This window comes from Marmota flaviventris, chromosome 10, assembly GCF_047511675.1.
Source record: "Marmota flaviventris isolate mMarFla1 chromosome 10, mMarFla1.hap1, whole genome shotgun sequence".
Taxonomy (NCBI): Eukaryota; Metazoa; Chordata; class Mammalia; order Rodentia; family Sciuridae; genus Marmota; species Marmota flaviventris.
Window position 1 is genome coordinate 72,145,965 of NC_092507.1, and position 15,410 is coordinate 72,161,374.

General features: G+C 33.0%; 1 protein-coding gene across 1 annotated transcript in view; it reads right to left on the reverse strand.

Moving 5' to 3' along the window:
- Positions 1 to 15,410, reverse strand: part of Col24a1 (collagen type XXIV alpha 1 chain) — a 379,962-nt gene that overhangs the window by 54,124 nt on the left and 310,428 nt on the right. The window contains exons 45-46 of the mRNA XM_071618609.1: positions 14,627 to 14,680; positions 13,375 to 13,482 (exon numbers count right to left, since the gene is read on the reverse strand). Of these exons, the coding sequence (XP_071474710.1) occupies positions 13,375 to 13,482; positions 14,627 to 14,680 (162 nt within the window). The remainder of the gene's footprint in view (positions 1 to 13,374; positions 13,483 to 14,626; positions 14,681 to 15,410) is intronic.

The window sequence follows — 15,410 nt, forward strand, 5'->3', positions numbered from 1 at the left end:
GCGTGTGCAATCCTTTGGGTTATAAAGGGGATTCCTCAAGGGAATGTTATTTTATTTTGATGGATAAAAAAACACTTTAACACTTTCAACATCCTGATATATTAAGTATGCATGTAAATTTTTTCTACTTATTCTATGAAAATATTAAAAAGTAGCAAATGATAACTTATGATCTGATAGGTAATTGCTTCCTGATGGCAATACCAGATGCCATTCAATTTCATAGCTGGGAGGTATACTGCAGCAATATTTGTATTACTGTAAGTCATGTCAGTTTTTTTTTTAAATCATGAAATTCAATGAAATTTCTGTAACTAGTTGTATATAAATGGATATGTGGCTGAGAATTTAAAAAAAGTAGTCCCCAATTAGAAGTAGAGTAACTTAGCAAGTAGAGCTAAAATATGCTTGTTTTGTTGTTTAATTAATTCACACTTAGACTCTTCCTTCCCTTGAAGAGATGCCTTCAACCCCTCTATATTCAAGGTCCTTCTGATGAATATTTAAATATAGTCAGGTTTCTCTCATTTAAAAATAATTGCCCACCTTAAGTTTATTCTTTAATTATTGTCTATTTTCTTCTCCAGAACTAAACTTCTCTATTGAGTGGCATGAATAACTTGATTTTTCTCATCATCCTTTCTCTCTTTAAGTGGTTCAATCCTATTAATGTCCTTCATTAATCAGATTTAGATGGCTGTTTTTTAAAGTCACTGGTGACCTACCTGTACAAAAATACAGAAGTCATAACTTACTTTTTCTTTGTTTCAGTATTGGGGATTGAACCCAGGAGTATTCTACCACTGAGATATTTTGAGACAGTCTTCATGAATTGCAGAGGTTGGCCTTGAATTTGTAATTATCTTGCCTTAGCCTCCTGAGTAGCTGGAATTAGAGTTGTGTATCATTGTACCAACCCTTAACTTCATTTAATCAGATTTTTGTATTAGATTCTTTACTTACAAACACCAGAAATCAACCCCGGATAACTGAAGCAGAGAAGACATAGAAGATGGGTGCAGTGGCACAGGCCTGTAATCCTACCAACTTGGGAGGCTGAGGCAGGAGGATCACAAGTTCAAAGTCAGCCTCAGCAATTTAGTGAAGGCCTAAGCAACTTAGTGAGACCCTGTCTCAAATTAAAATAAAAAATAAAAATAAAAAGGGTTAGGAATGTAGCTCAGTAGTAAAGTGCCCCAGGTTTAATCCTCAGTACAAAACAACAGAAAGAAAGTAAAGTGCCCCAGGTTTAATCCTCAGTACAAAACAACAGAAAGAAATGGAAAAGACAATTACAATTCTCTAATCACAAATCAGAGATAAACCTAGAGAACCAGGTTTGAAATGTGTAGCACTAAAGGAAAGTTAAGAAGTTAGAATTTTCAGACTGCAACATGTACTTACTGTTCTGTTGCTAGACACTGGACACTGTTACTATACGACTGTCATCCACAGAATTGTGCACTGATATTACTATCATTGCCATAAGAATGGAATCTCCAGTGTCCCTGCTTCTATGTATAACTAACTCCCCTTTAAAGTTTTAACAAGTAAAAAATTTTAGAAAACTAAAAATTGTACAAGTGGAAAAAATTTATAGAATGAAAATATAAAGTAAAGAAAATATTTTTTGTGCATCTGTACAATGTGTTTTAAGCATTATCACAAAAGGGTTAAAACGTTAAAAAAATAAAGTTTGTTAAAAAAGTTACCCTAACCTAAGGTTAACTTATTGAGGAAAGAGTATTTTAAAAACATATTTAGTTTCAAATAGACGACAATATAATAATACTGGGTGACTTTAATATACCTCTTTCACCACTTCATGTATCATCCAAACACAAATTAAGTAAAGATTTTACAGAACTAAAAAATACAATTAATAAAATGGCCCCAACAGATATCTATAACATTTCATCCATCAACAATTGAATTTACTTTCTTCTCAGTAGTACATGTAACATTTTCTAAAATAGACCATATTTTAAGCCACAAAGAAAATCTTAGAAAATAGAAAAAATAGAGATAATACCTTGCATTCTATCAGATCATAATGGAATAAAATTAGAAATGATAAGATAAAAAGCAGAAACCAATCTAACACTTAGAGATTAAATAACACACTTTCAAAAGCTTAATGGATAGCAGAAGAAATCAGGGGAGAAATAAAAAAAATTCTTAGAAGTAAATGAGAATAGTGATATGACAAAATCTCTGGGACAGTATGAAGGTAATTCTAAGAGGAAAGTTCATAGAATTGAGTTCATACATAAAAAGAATAGAAAGGCACCAAATATACAATCTAACATTACATCCTCAGGCCCTAGAAAAAGAAGAACAAACCAATACCAAAATCAGTAGAAGAGAAGAAATACTTAAAATCAGAGATGAAATCAACTAAATAAATAATAAAAAATACAAAAAAATCAATGAGACAAAGAATTGATTTTTTGAAAGGATAAACAATGTTGAGAAACCCTTAGCCAAATGAACTAAAATAAAGAGGGGAAAAAATTAGCAATATTCAAGATGTAAAAGGAAATACTGCCACAGACACTACTGAAATCCAGAGGATCATCACAAATTATTTTGAAAATTTATACTCCAATAAGCTAAAAAGATATTGAAAAATTCCTAGAGACAAATTGAACCTAATTGAACCATGAGGATATAGAAAACTTGAACAGATCAATATCAAATAATGAAATTGAAGCAGCTATCAAAAAACTTCTAAAAAATAAAGGTCCAGGACCAGGTGGATTCTCAGCCAAGTTATACTAGAACTTTAAAGAAGAAATAATACTAATCCTCCTCAAATTATTTCATGAAATAGAAAAAGAGGGAACCTGCCAAACTTATCCTATGAGGCCAGTATCACACTGATACCAAAACCAGATAAAGTACATCAACATAAGAAAACTTCACGCTAATATTCTTGTTGAACACAGATGCAAAAATTCTTAATAAAATACTGGCAATCTGCATGCAAAAACACCCTAAAAAGACAGTGCACCATGATCAAGTTGTTTTAATCCCAGGAATGCAAGGTTGGTGTATCACATGGAAATCAATAAAGATTTAAGGAAAAGAATCACATGATTATCTCAACAGATGCAGACAAAGCATTTGACAAAGTATAGCACCCATTCATATTTAAAACACTAGAAAAAATAGGGACAGACAGAAATCACCTCAATATTGTAAGGGCTATACATCACAAACCCAAAGCCCACATTATACTGAATGGAGAAAAACTGAAAGCATTTTCTTCAAAAACAGGAACAAGACAAAGATGCCCACTCTCCCACTCCTATTCAATATAGTCCTTGAACTCTAGACAGAGCAATCAGACAAGAGAAGGAAATTAAAGGATACAAATAGGAAAAGAAGAACTCAAATTCTTTGCTGAAAACATGATCCTATACTAAGCAGATGAAAAAAATGACCAGAAGACTTCTATAGTTCATAAATGAATTCAGCAAAGTGGCAGGATACATGATCGACACTCATAAATCAATTGCATTCCTACACCCCAGTGATGAATATACTGAAAAAGAAATGAGGAAAACTATCCCATTCACAATAGCCTCAAAAACAAACAAACAAACAAACAAACAAAGCACTTGGGAATTAATCTAACAAAAGGGATGAAGGACCTCTACAATAAAAACTACAGAACACTAAAGAAAGAAGTCCTTATAAGATGGAAAGTACTCCCTGTGATTGGATAGGCAGAATTAATTTTGTCAGATTGGTTATATTACCAAAAGTGCTATACAGATTCAGTGTAATTCCCATCAAAATTCCAATGATAATCTTCACAAAATTTGAAAAAGCAGTTATGAAATTTGTTTGGAAAAATAAGAGAGCCAAAACAGCCCAAACAATCTTAAGTAAGAAAAGTGAAGCAGGAGGCATCACAATATTGGACCTCAAATTATACTACAGAGCTATAGTAACAAAAACAGAATTTTACTGGCACCAAAATAAGCATGAAGATCAATGGAATATAATAAAAGACACAGAGTCAAATCCACATGAATAGAGTTATCTGATACTATAAAAAGGTGCCAAAAATACATTGAAGAAAAGATAGCCTTTTAAAATTTTTTTTATTAGTTGCTCAAAACAAAATGGTGCTGGGAAAATTAGAAATCTATATGTAGTAGAATGAAATTTAACCCCTATAACTCATCCTCCACAAAATTCAAAATGGATCAAAGACCTAGAAGACCTAGATCAAAGCTGCTAGAAGAAAAAGTAGGCCCAAATTTTCATCATGTCGGCTTAGGAATCAAATTCCTCAACAAGACACCCAAAGCACAAGAAGTAAAATAAAAAATCAATAAGTGGGATGGCATCAAATTGAAGTTTTTTTCATAGTAAAGGAAACTAATTAAGAGTAAGAATAGAGATTCTACTGCATGGGAAAAAATCTTTACTATCTGCTCCTCAGATAGGGTATTAATATCCAGAACATATAAAGAACTAAAAAAAGCTTCATATCAGAAAACTAAATAACCCAATTAGTAAATGGGAAAATAAATAGACACTTCTCAAGAAGAAATAGAAATGGTCAACAAATATATGAAAAAGTGTTCAATATCTCAAGCAATTAGGGAAATGCAAATTAAAACCACATAGAAATTTCATCTCATTTTGGTAAGAATGGCAATTATTAAGAATACAAGTAACTGTAAATGTTGGTGCAGTTATGGGGAAAAAGGTATACTCATACATTGCTGTGGGACTGTAAATTAGTGCAACCACTCTGGAAAGCAGTATGGAGATTCCTCAAAAAATTAGGAATGGAACCACCATGTGATCCAGCTATCTCACTCTTTGGTACATATCCAAAAGACTTAAAACATACTAGAGTGACACAGCCACATCAATGTTTATAGCAGTACAATTCACAATGACCAAGCTATAGAACAAACCTAAGTGTTCTTCACCAGATGAATGGATAAAGAAAATTGCATACATAAACATAATGGAGTGTTACTCAGCATAAAGAAGAATAACATTATGGCATTTTCCAATAAGTGGATGGAACTGGAGACAATCATGCTAAGTGAAATAAACCATTCCTCAAAGTCAAAGGTCGAATATTTTCTTTGATATGAGGAAACTAATCTAAAATAAGGGGGGTGTGATTGAAAAAGAAGAAACATCAATTAGTAGATAAAGGAGGATTGAAGGAAAATTAGAAGTGATGGGATAGGGAAAGCAGTGGAATGAATCTGACCTAACTTTCCTGTGTGTGTGTGTGTGTGTGTGTGTATATATATATCATATATCACAGTAAATCCCATCATGTATATGCACAATACAGTCATTAAAAAAAACCTATAAGTTAAAAGCAGAAAAATCAGTGAGTGGAGGTAGGTGAGCAGGGGGAGAGAAGAAGGGAGGGAAAAGAGAAGTACTGGGAACTGAATTAGAGCAAATTGTATTCCATGCTTTTATAATTATGTCAAAATGAATCCTAATGTTATGCTAACTTAAAAGAATCAATAAAATGAAAAGTCAAAACAAAAACCCACATTATTAGTGTAGTCAAAGTATATAATACTTATAAACTCTAAAGTAGTATAAAATAGTGTCCTAGTTCTTCACATCCCCTCACTACTCACTCATTGACCCAGAGCAACTTGCAGTACTGTAAGCTCTGTTCATGATTAAGTGCCCTATACTTGTGTACCCTTTTTATATTTTTTTAAAAAATTATTTTTTATTCTAATTTGTTATACATGACAGCAGAATGCACTTCAATTCATAGTACACATACAGAGCACAATTTTTCATTTTTCTGGTTGTACACTAAGTAGAGTTACACCATTTGTGTCTTCATACATGTATTTAGAGTAATGATGTCCATCTCATTCCACCATCTTTCTTACCCCCATGCTCACTCCCTTCCCTTCCTTCTCCTTTGCCCTATCCAAAGTTCTTCCATTTCTCCTATGTTCCCCCCAACCCTCATTATGGATCAGCATCCACATGTCAGAGAAAACATTTGGCCTTTGTTTTTTGGGGATTGGTTTACTTCATTTAGCATGGTATCCTCCAACTCCATCCATTTACCTGCAAATGCCATGATTTTATTCTCTTTTTGTGCTGAGGAATATTCTATTGTGTATGTGTATGTATGTATATGTGTGTGTGTGTGTATATATATATATATATATATATATATATATATATATATATATATATATATATATATATATATAACAGTTTCTTTATTCATTCATCTATCAAAGGGCATCTATATTGGTTCCACAATTTAGCTATTGTGAATTGTGCTGCTATAAACATTGATGTGGCTGCGTCACCATAGTATGGTGTTTTTAAGTCCTTTGGGTATAAACCAAAGAGTGGGATAGCTGGGTCAAATGGGGTGGTTCCATTCCCAGTTTTCCAAGGAATCTCCATACTGCTTTCCATATTGGTTGCACCAATTTGCAGTCCCATCAGCAATGTATGAGTGTGTCTTTTCCCCCACGTCCTCACCAACACTTATTGTTGTTTGTATTCTTAATAGCCACCATTCTGACTGGAGTGAGATGAAATCTTAGAGTAGTTTTGATTTGTATTTCTCTAATTACTAGAGATGTTGAACATTTTCTCATGTATTTGTTGATTGACTCTATATCATATTCTGAGAAGTGTCTGTTCAGTTCCTTAGTTCACTCATTGATAGGGTTATTTGTTTTTTTGGTGTTAAGTTTTTTGAGTTCTTTATATATCCTAGAGATTAGTGATATAACTGATTATGTGTGGCAAAATTTTTCTCTCTTTCTGTAGACTCTTTCTTCACCTCACTGATTGTTTCTTTTGTTGAGAAGAAGCTTTTCAGTTTGAACATAGCTTGTGAAACTCTAGCCAGAACAGTTAGACAAATGAAAGATACGGATAAGAAAAGAAGAACTGAAACTAACACTATTTGCCAATGACATGATTATATACCTAGAGGATCCAAAAAATTCCACCAGAAAACTTCTAGAACTAATAAATAAATTCAGCAAACTAGCAGGATATAAAATCAACAATCATAAATCAAAGGCATTTCTGTACATCAGTGACAAATACTCTGAAAGAGTATTTACAATAGCCTCAAAAAAAAATACTTAGGAATCAACCTAATAAAAGAGGTAAAAGGCTTCCACAATGAAAACTACAGAATATTAAAGAAAGAAATTAAAGAAGACCTTAGAAGACGGAAAGATCTATTTTTGTTCTTGGATAGGCAGAATTAATAGTCAAAATGACCATACCACCAAAATCACTATACAGATTTAATGCAATCCCAATCAAAATCCCAATGACATTCCTCATAGAAAAAGAAAAAGCAGTTATGAAATTCATCTGGAAAAATAGGAGATCCAGAATAGCTAAAGCAATCCTTAGAAAGAAGAGTGAAGAAGGTGTCATCACTCTACCAGACCTTAAACTATACTACAGAGCAAAAGTAACAAAAACAGTATGGTATTGGCACCAAAATAGACTTGTAGCCCTATGGTACAGAACAGAGGTCACAGAGACAAACACACATAAATAGTGTTCTCATACTAGATAAAGGTGCTGAAAATATATAGTGGAGAAAAGATAGCCTCTTCAACAGATGGTGCTGGGAAAACTGGAAATTCATTTGCAGCAAATGAAACTAAGCCCCAATCTCTCACCATGCACAAAACTCAACTCAAAGTGGATCAAGGACCTGGGAATTAGACCAGAAACCCTGTGCCTAATAGAAGAAACAGTAGGCCTAAATCTTCATCATTTCAGATTAGGCCCCGATTTCCTGAATGAGACTCCTATAGCACAAGAAATAAAATCAAGAATCAATAAATGGGATGAATTCAAACTGAAAAGCTTCTGTACTTTTTTTTAAACAAAATCTTTTAAACTACAATTTACCATACATTTTCTATATTTAGATTTGTTTAGCTACATAGATATGCTTAGCTACCACTGTGTTACAACTGCCTACAGTACTCAGTATAATAACATGCTGTAGAAGTAAGTTTTTAACCTAGAAGCAAAGGCTATACCATATAACCTAGATATTTAGCAGGCTATACCATCTAGGTTTGTAATAAGTACTTTTTATGATGTTTGCATGATGATGAAACTGCCTAACAATGCTTTTTTCAGAATATATGCCTGACATTAAAGAACATATGACTACATAATTCTTTTTTTTGTATATTGATCCTGCTTCTTGTAACCTTGTTAAAATTGCTATAGTACAAAAGTAGTCATATATAAGTAATTGTGGCTGTGTTCCAATAAAATTAATAGACGGGTACTAAAATTCAAATTTCACACAGTTTTCATGTCACAAAACATTCTTCTTTTATTTTTTCTACCATTAAAAATTGTAAAGACTATATGGGGTAAAAATGGGAGTTCATAACCCACTTGAATCAAAGTGTGAAATATGATATATCAAGAAACATGTAATGTTTTGAACAACCAACAATAAAAAATTAAAAAAAAATTGTAAAGACTATTCTTAGTTCAAAGGACATAAAAAAATAGGCTGATTTGGTTTACCAATGTAGTTGCTAACCATGGAGTGGACTGCTGCTAAAGGCCCATGCATAAATGTGAGTGTATAAATTAGTTGGTTGACTGTTATAAGGTTGCTTTTTGAGATGCAATCTCCCTGGTTCTTTACCCTGCTGTATGGTCAAGCAGGTTCCCTTACTGTCTAGTTGCTGGTTGGTGGCTTACCACAGAGGTGTGATGGGAATGAATTTCTTATATTCACAAGGCAGATATAGATGAAGACCCAATACACTATAAGGTTTGTAGAGTTTGCATGTTAATGTATCTTTAACTAACTACATGTTTCATGCTAGATAGAACACTGGTAGTAAAACAGTAGAACTCCAAGGCAAGGAATTGGGACATTTGAGCAGACATGGATAAAACTAAGAATGCTGAACCTTCAGTCTCCCTTAATCTTCCTTGCTTGTGAAGGCAGCCCTTATTGAAGCACCTGGGAGCACCATTAATAATCTGATTAACTGTAAGTTTGAAGCCTAGACTCAATTGTGGCCTATAGTCAATAAAACTAAAATGCTACATCTTTCCAAGTATACTGTATGGAAAGGGATCCTAAGGCTCAGAAGAATAGAAATGTGGAAATGACTATATTATATGTAATCTGATCTATCTCCATTGGAAGGGTCAAAGAAGATTCTTTACCAAGGTATTCAGAAATACCATTGGAATTAGGCTCTCTGATTTCAATGTGAATACTGCAATTCTCTTGAATGGTAGAGTCCAAGATCGTATTTTACAACCAGAGAAAGGTAAAAGTATGACGATAAGCCACAATATGGGGTAAATTCAGAATGTTTTGACATGTCCACATCTGTGATGATGATTAATTGAACACAGGACCTTTAGGAATTATCTATGCCCTACTTTCCTAGAAAATATTGATATTTAGTAGGAAACTTCTGGTTCTTATGGGTACAAATTTAACTTAAATTCCCATGCTGTCAACATATTAATGCTGTCAATTCTCAGACTCATGCCTGTTCCTAGACCAAACTTCCTTGAGGGGAAGACAAGCTTTGAGAAAGAAACATGCAATATGATCAAAGGTGTATAGTATGACTTCTTGTGCAAGCTTTCTTCATTCAGAGGACCTGTGTTCATTTACTAGGTCACTGAGAACTGGGGAAAGAGAAATTTCCAGCCTTTCTGGGGCTGTTAGATTGTAGTTATATGATCATCTCTGGTTATAGTGGAAGCTTATACTGTTTTCTTATTTTTTGAATTAAAAAAATGTGATAAAATACATATAAAAATTTATCATTTTAAGCATTTTTATGTGCATAGTTCAGTGGCAAAATGTATATTCATATTCACATTGATGTACAATCATCACTACCATTCCATTTCTAGAATTACTTATTTTCCCAAACCAAAACTCTTTACCCTTTAAATAATAACCCTTTCTGAAAGCCCACAATCCTATTATGTGACTATAAATTTAATTTCTCTAGGTACCTCATTAAATGGAATCATACAATAAGCTAGACCTTTTGTGTCTAGCTTATTTCACTTTGCGTGGTGTCTTAAGGTTAATTCTTATGGTAGCATATGTTAAAAATACCCTTTTAGGGATAGGGGTAGGAATGTAATTAAGTGGTAGAGTACTTGCCTGGCATGTGTGAGGCCCTGGGTTTGATCCCGATTACTTTAAAAAATGAAAATTAAACAAAACCCCCCAAAACAAAATTTACTTTTTAAAGTTGAATAATATTCCATTGTATAACTTATTCATTCCACTGTTGATGAACTTCTAATTTTTTTTAAACATTTTGATTATTTGAATAATACTGCTAAAATATTGATATAAAATTATCTTTTTATGATAGATATGTTAATTTCCTTCACTATCATAATCTATTATTTATATGTATCACATGTCATCATTTGTATACTTTAAATATTCACAATCAAATTTATTTTAAAAAATATTTTAAGTCACTGATTTCAATTCTTTTAAATATATACCCAACAGTGGAATTGCTAGACAATATAGTAACTCTATGTTTAAGTTTTGAGAGATTGCCTTATTGTCTTTTACTGTGTTACACATTTTTACATTTCCAGTAACAATGCTTTAGGGTTCAAATTTCTCCACATCCTCACCAACACTTGTTATTTTCTTTTCTTGGATCTTCAACCTGATTCTGTAAACAACCCGGTTTCCAGCCTATAATTTGTTGTCAACTTAAATTAGAGTCGATTTTTATTTGCAACCAAAGAGGCCTGGCTGATATCCAGAGTTGGAATTGTTGGTTTTTTTTTAATATTTTTTTCAGTTGTCAATAGATCTTATTTTATTTATTTATATGTGGTGCTGAGAATCGAACCCAGTGACTCACACGTGCCAGGCACGCCCACTGAGCAAACACCTCAGCCCAGGAATTGGGTTTTAAAATGAAAAAAAAATCTCATATCTGACATTAAATTCCCTTATCCTTATCTGTTCTAGCTAGCCAGTGTTTTGATTTTATACATGAGCCTTCACCCACACAAACAATAAAACTAGTGAGGCAAATTCAAGGAAAAAGGCAGAGAATAGCATTGAAGACAATCAGCAACTTATTTGCATTAATTTAGTATTTTCTATAATGATTTTCTCTTATCCACTAATTTACTATACTTTAAGTATTTCCTCACTATTGAAGAAGGATGTACAGTCCCATAGAAAATGTCTACTTTCTTGCTAGAAACTAACAGCAGATAATAGTTGCTACTCTGTATTTTTTTGTAAGAGAAAATGACTCATAATTTTACAATGCAAACTGATGTTTTTGTTCTAAAGAACTGCCCTTCCTTCAGGTACCACATAATGACAGAAACAAATTGTCACACACACACACACACACACACAAAAAACTATTAAATAATCTGACAAAAAAATAAATCATTACTTTGATGTGTCATTAGTGTTTTGACTAATATTTCATATAATGAATATATGAAATTCTGACTAAATATATATATGTAAGATAATGATTTCTACTATCCACTTCTGGGGTGAATATCTGAATTAGTAATACTTTAGCTAGAGTATAAATTATTTCCTATTACTATTAACAAATAAGCTAGCTGATGACCAACTTAATAAATTAACAAAGTAATTAAATAAATTTATTTGAATTTATCACTTATCTCTACGATTAAGCAAGAAACATGACATATTTTCAAATGTGGTTTTTCTTGTTTGGATTCTCAAAATCTTATTCAAAGCAATATGAAAAGATTCATGGTAAAATTTCCAAGGAAAATATAATCTACTAAAAATATAAACTCTCAGACCAACCCAAAGGGTTTTGTTGTTGTATTTTTAAAATTATAATTTCATTGTAAGACTATCATAAGGTGAGCCTGAAGAGTGGCATGAAGACCAGGAGCTCAAATGGAAGTCCTCTTTAACTAGATAGATGCTACTGGCAGAAGCTTATAGAATATCTAATTTAATTAACTTCATCCTGGTCACCAAAATTATCTAGGCTATAACCTGATGCTCTGACATATTTCCTCTAAGACAAACAGAACCGTGTTAAGATTTCTTTAAAATATTAGACTTTTCAGATAGAATCTGAGTAGACATTTATTGGTGAAATAACTAAATTGATTAGATCACAGTTTCATTGTTTTTTGTTCTTGTTTTTAAACAGATGAGATAACCATACTAAAAGAAGAATATTACTTTGGCTTGAGTTTAGTACACCACCATGCAAGATTTGAATAAACTAGGATTTGTTGTTTAAGAACAGAAACCAATATATAACTATATCCAAACATTGGGAATGTAAAAGGATAAATTTTACTGAGTTCTTGAATGTATATAGTTAATTCTTCTAATGTTTCAAGTGAAAACAAAACCTGGGATAAAAAACAAAATCTGGGTGGGAGGGAATGGAAGGGAAAAGGGGAATTGCACGGAAGATGGAAGGAGACCCTCATCGTTATACAATCATATATGATGATGTGAGGGGGAAGAAAAAAAAAAAGAGAAATGTGTCACAATAGATTGGGTCGAGAGAGGTGAGGGGAGGGGAGGGGAGGGAGTGAGGGATAGGAAGGGCAGCAGAATACAATAGACACTAGTATTGCTGTGTGTATATACGTGGCTGTATAACCAATGTGATCCTGCAATCTGTACATGTGGAAAAATGAGAATTCATACCCCATTTGAATCAAATGTATGATATGTCAAGATCATTGTATTGTCATAAGCAACTAATAAAAAATCTGGATTATGTTATCAATCGGGAAGAGGAAAAATGGCTAAGTGAAGATGGTTTTAAAATTTCTGATCAAATAAATAAGGCAGAAATTTACATAAAAACAAGTGTGAATCCATATAATTATTTCACCCCTAGATGAAAACTGAGAAAATATTTACAACAGTTCTTGAAAATATCAGGGCTGTAAAAGTAAAGGGAAAATGATTTTTGGCAGAACTCACCTGGAGTTACTGCCAAGACGTAAATGTTCCAAAGGTGGCTTAGGACATTTGATGAACTCAAAGCATAGCCACGTTGTGTAGCCCTAAAATTTATTTTCTTTATAGTTCTTTATAAAAGAAGTTTTATACACATAAAAATGTATAAATTATTATTATGAGTAATTAGATCTAAAATAACCAAGATAATATATCCATTGGCATTCCTGGGAATCATAAATATAATTCCAAAATAACTATTAAAGAAATGATTGGCTTAATCTGAGCCAATGCCAATGCCAAGAAAGGGCCCCAATATCTATGGTCTAGCAAGGAGACACTTATGCATAAACAGTCAAGAACAAAGAGATATTCACACTACTTACAGGAAGTCCTTGTTTTCCTGGTAGCCCAACTTTTCCAGGGTTTCCTGAAATGCCATCTGCTCCATGGTATCCTCGAATTCCTTTTGGCCCAGGAAGGCCTGGAAATCCCTTGATAATTAAAACATTACTTGTATTATAAAGAGATTCAGGACAGATGTTTCAATGACAAATACTTTTGTACTTATTAGGTTTGGGGTATAAGTTTACACTTGTATACCTTGTGCCAGAACAATTTTTTTTGTTTTCTGGATTTCTTAATGATTTACAATTTGGATTCAATAGATAGCTGTCTTTAAAAGTTCCCTAAACAAAACAAAACAAAACCAAAAAACCCCAAGGTAATCAGCAATTTTTGTATGGCCTTCTGAGCCTTAGTGTAATTCTCTGATATTTCTCATCCTGCCAGTCCATGCTTTATCTAGCTGTCAAGAAAAGGTCAGCTATGTGTACTTGTCAGCTTAGGATGTAGGCTGTCAGTCACCATCTGCAAAACCTTCCACTGTTATTTTCTCAAGGAACAAATTATGGCTGTCTTTGTTGCTCTTTAAATCAGATAATTACATGACTGAAGAAAGGTCTGAACATTTTGTTTCTACTCTTGGACAACTGGGTTTTCTGTAGGCATCTCTAATTTGAATGTGTTTATAATTTATCCTCATCTTCTCTACTTTTTTTGAACCAAGTAGGTAACACAAAGCAGGCAGCTTGGAGACAACAGCAGGAAGTCTTTGCTAATAAACTAGTCATCTCACATTTGCCTGGCCAGAGGAGGAAACTGATGCTAAGGTTAAAATTGATTTTTGTTCTGTGATTAAAAAAAAATCAGAAAAAAAAATCCAAAGATTTTTTTTTTTTGTTATATTTACCAGGAGAATGAGATGCCAACTTCTCCAGTTAAAACCTAGCTAAGATCTTTTTAATTATGCTTGAAGATCTCTGATCTTTGTTATAATTCATTTATTCATGATTTTAAGTTCCCTGTTTTTCTAGTAGTTCACCATGATGCAGGAGAAGGCTACATAACACAGGAAAAGAACATTCCTCATTTGCAGAGATTTATATTTAAACAGCAAGTATGGTTTTGAGTTAGTGGTCATATTTTGTTCCCTGTGTGTTCCAGCATGGGTTTAAATTTTTTTCCAAGACAATTTGATTTATCCAACATGACATAAATGGCCCCAAACTTTTCTGCTTGCTAAAGTTGTCAATTTTATTTAAAAAACAGGAAAGATAAAAGAGGCCTGTTACTTACAGGAATGCCACGTTTCCCAGAAGGACCGGGAGCTCCTTTTCTCCCCTTACGACCCTAAAAATGGGAAGCACAATTGTCAATTGATGGTAATAAACTTACTTAAAGTGAAGCCACAGAAAAGAACGCTGAGACCTGGATGCTACATCAAGTACTGCTACTAAATTGTACATTACTCAAATTTCTGCTTACCTTCCCTGGGAGCTAGTTTCTTCATCTGAAAATGAGTGAATTTGATCATACCACCTATGAATTTTCTTTTAGCCACAAATTCTATGAACTTAAAAACTAAAATCATAGTTAATAACGGAGGAACTTAAATCATAATTTTACAAGTAAAAGTCCCCACTTCCAGGCAGAGCCTTTATTCCCTTTTGAAAAAAGCTAAATTCAGTAATCATTTCTGAAGTATCATGTTTCATGGACTCTATTATGTGCTAGGCATGCAAAGGCAAACTTCCTGATAATAAGGCACTTATGCTGTAGTGAGGGGCATGAACCAATAGCCTAAAATGTACTTCTCTGGAAGCCCAAAGAACATACTTGCAAATCAAGGAACAGATATCTGTTTCCCATGGAACTGTTTGTTTTTCCATGTGTGAGCTGTTTTAAATCATAATTGATTCAGCAGTAACTGGTCTGCCAGGATAGTTAGGAACTTTGCCCTTGCAAATCATTCCATTGTTCTGATGATATCCCAGAATTATTTTAAGAAGAAAAATATGGAAAAGAGTGATCCAGTATACAAAAAGAAAAAGAATTATTGTCATTACTAGATACACTTCTC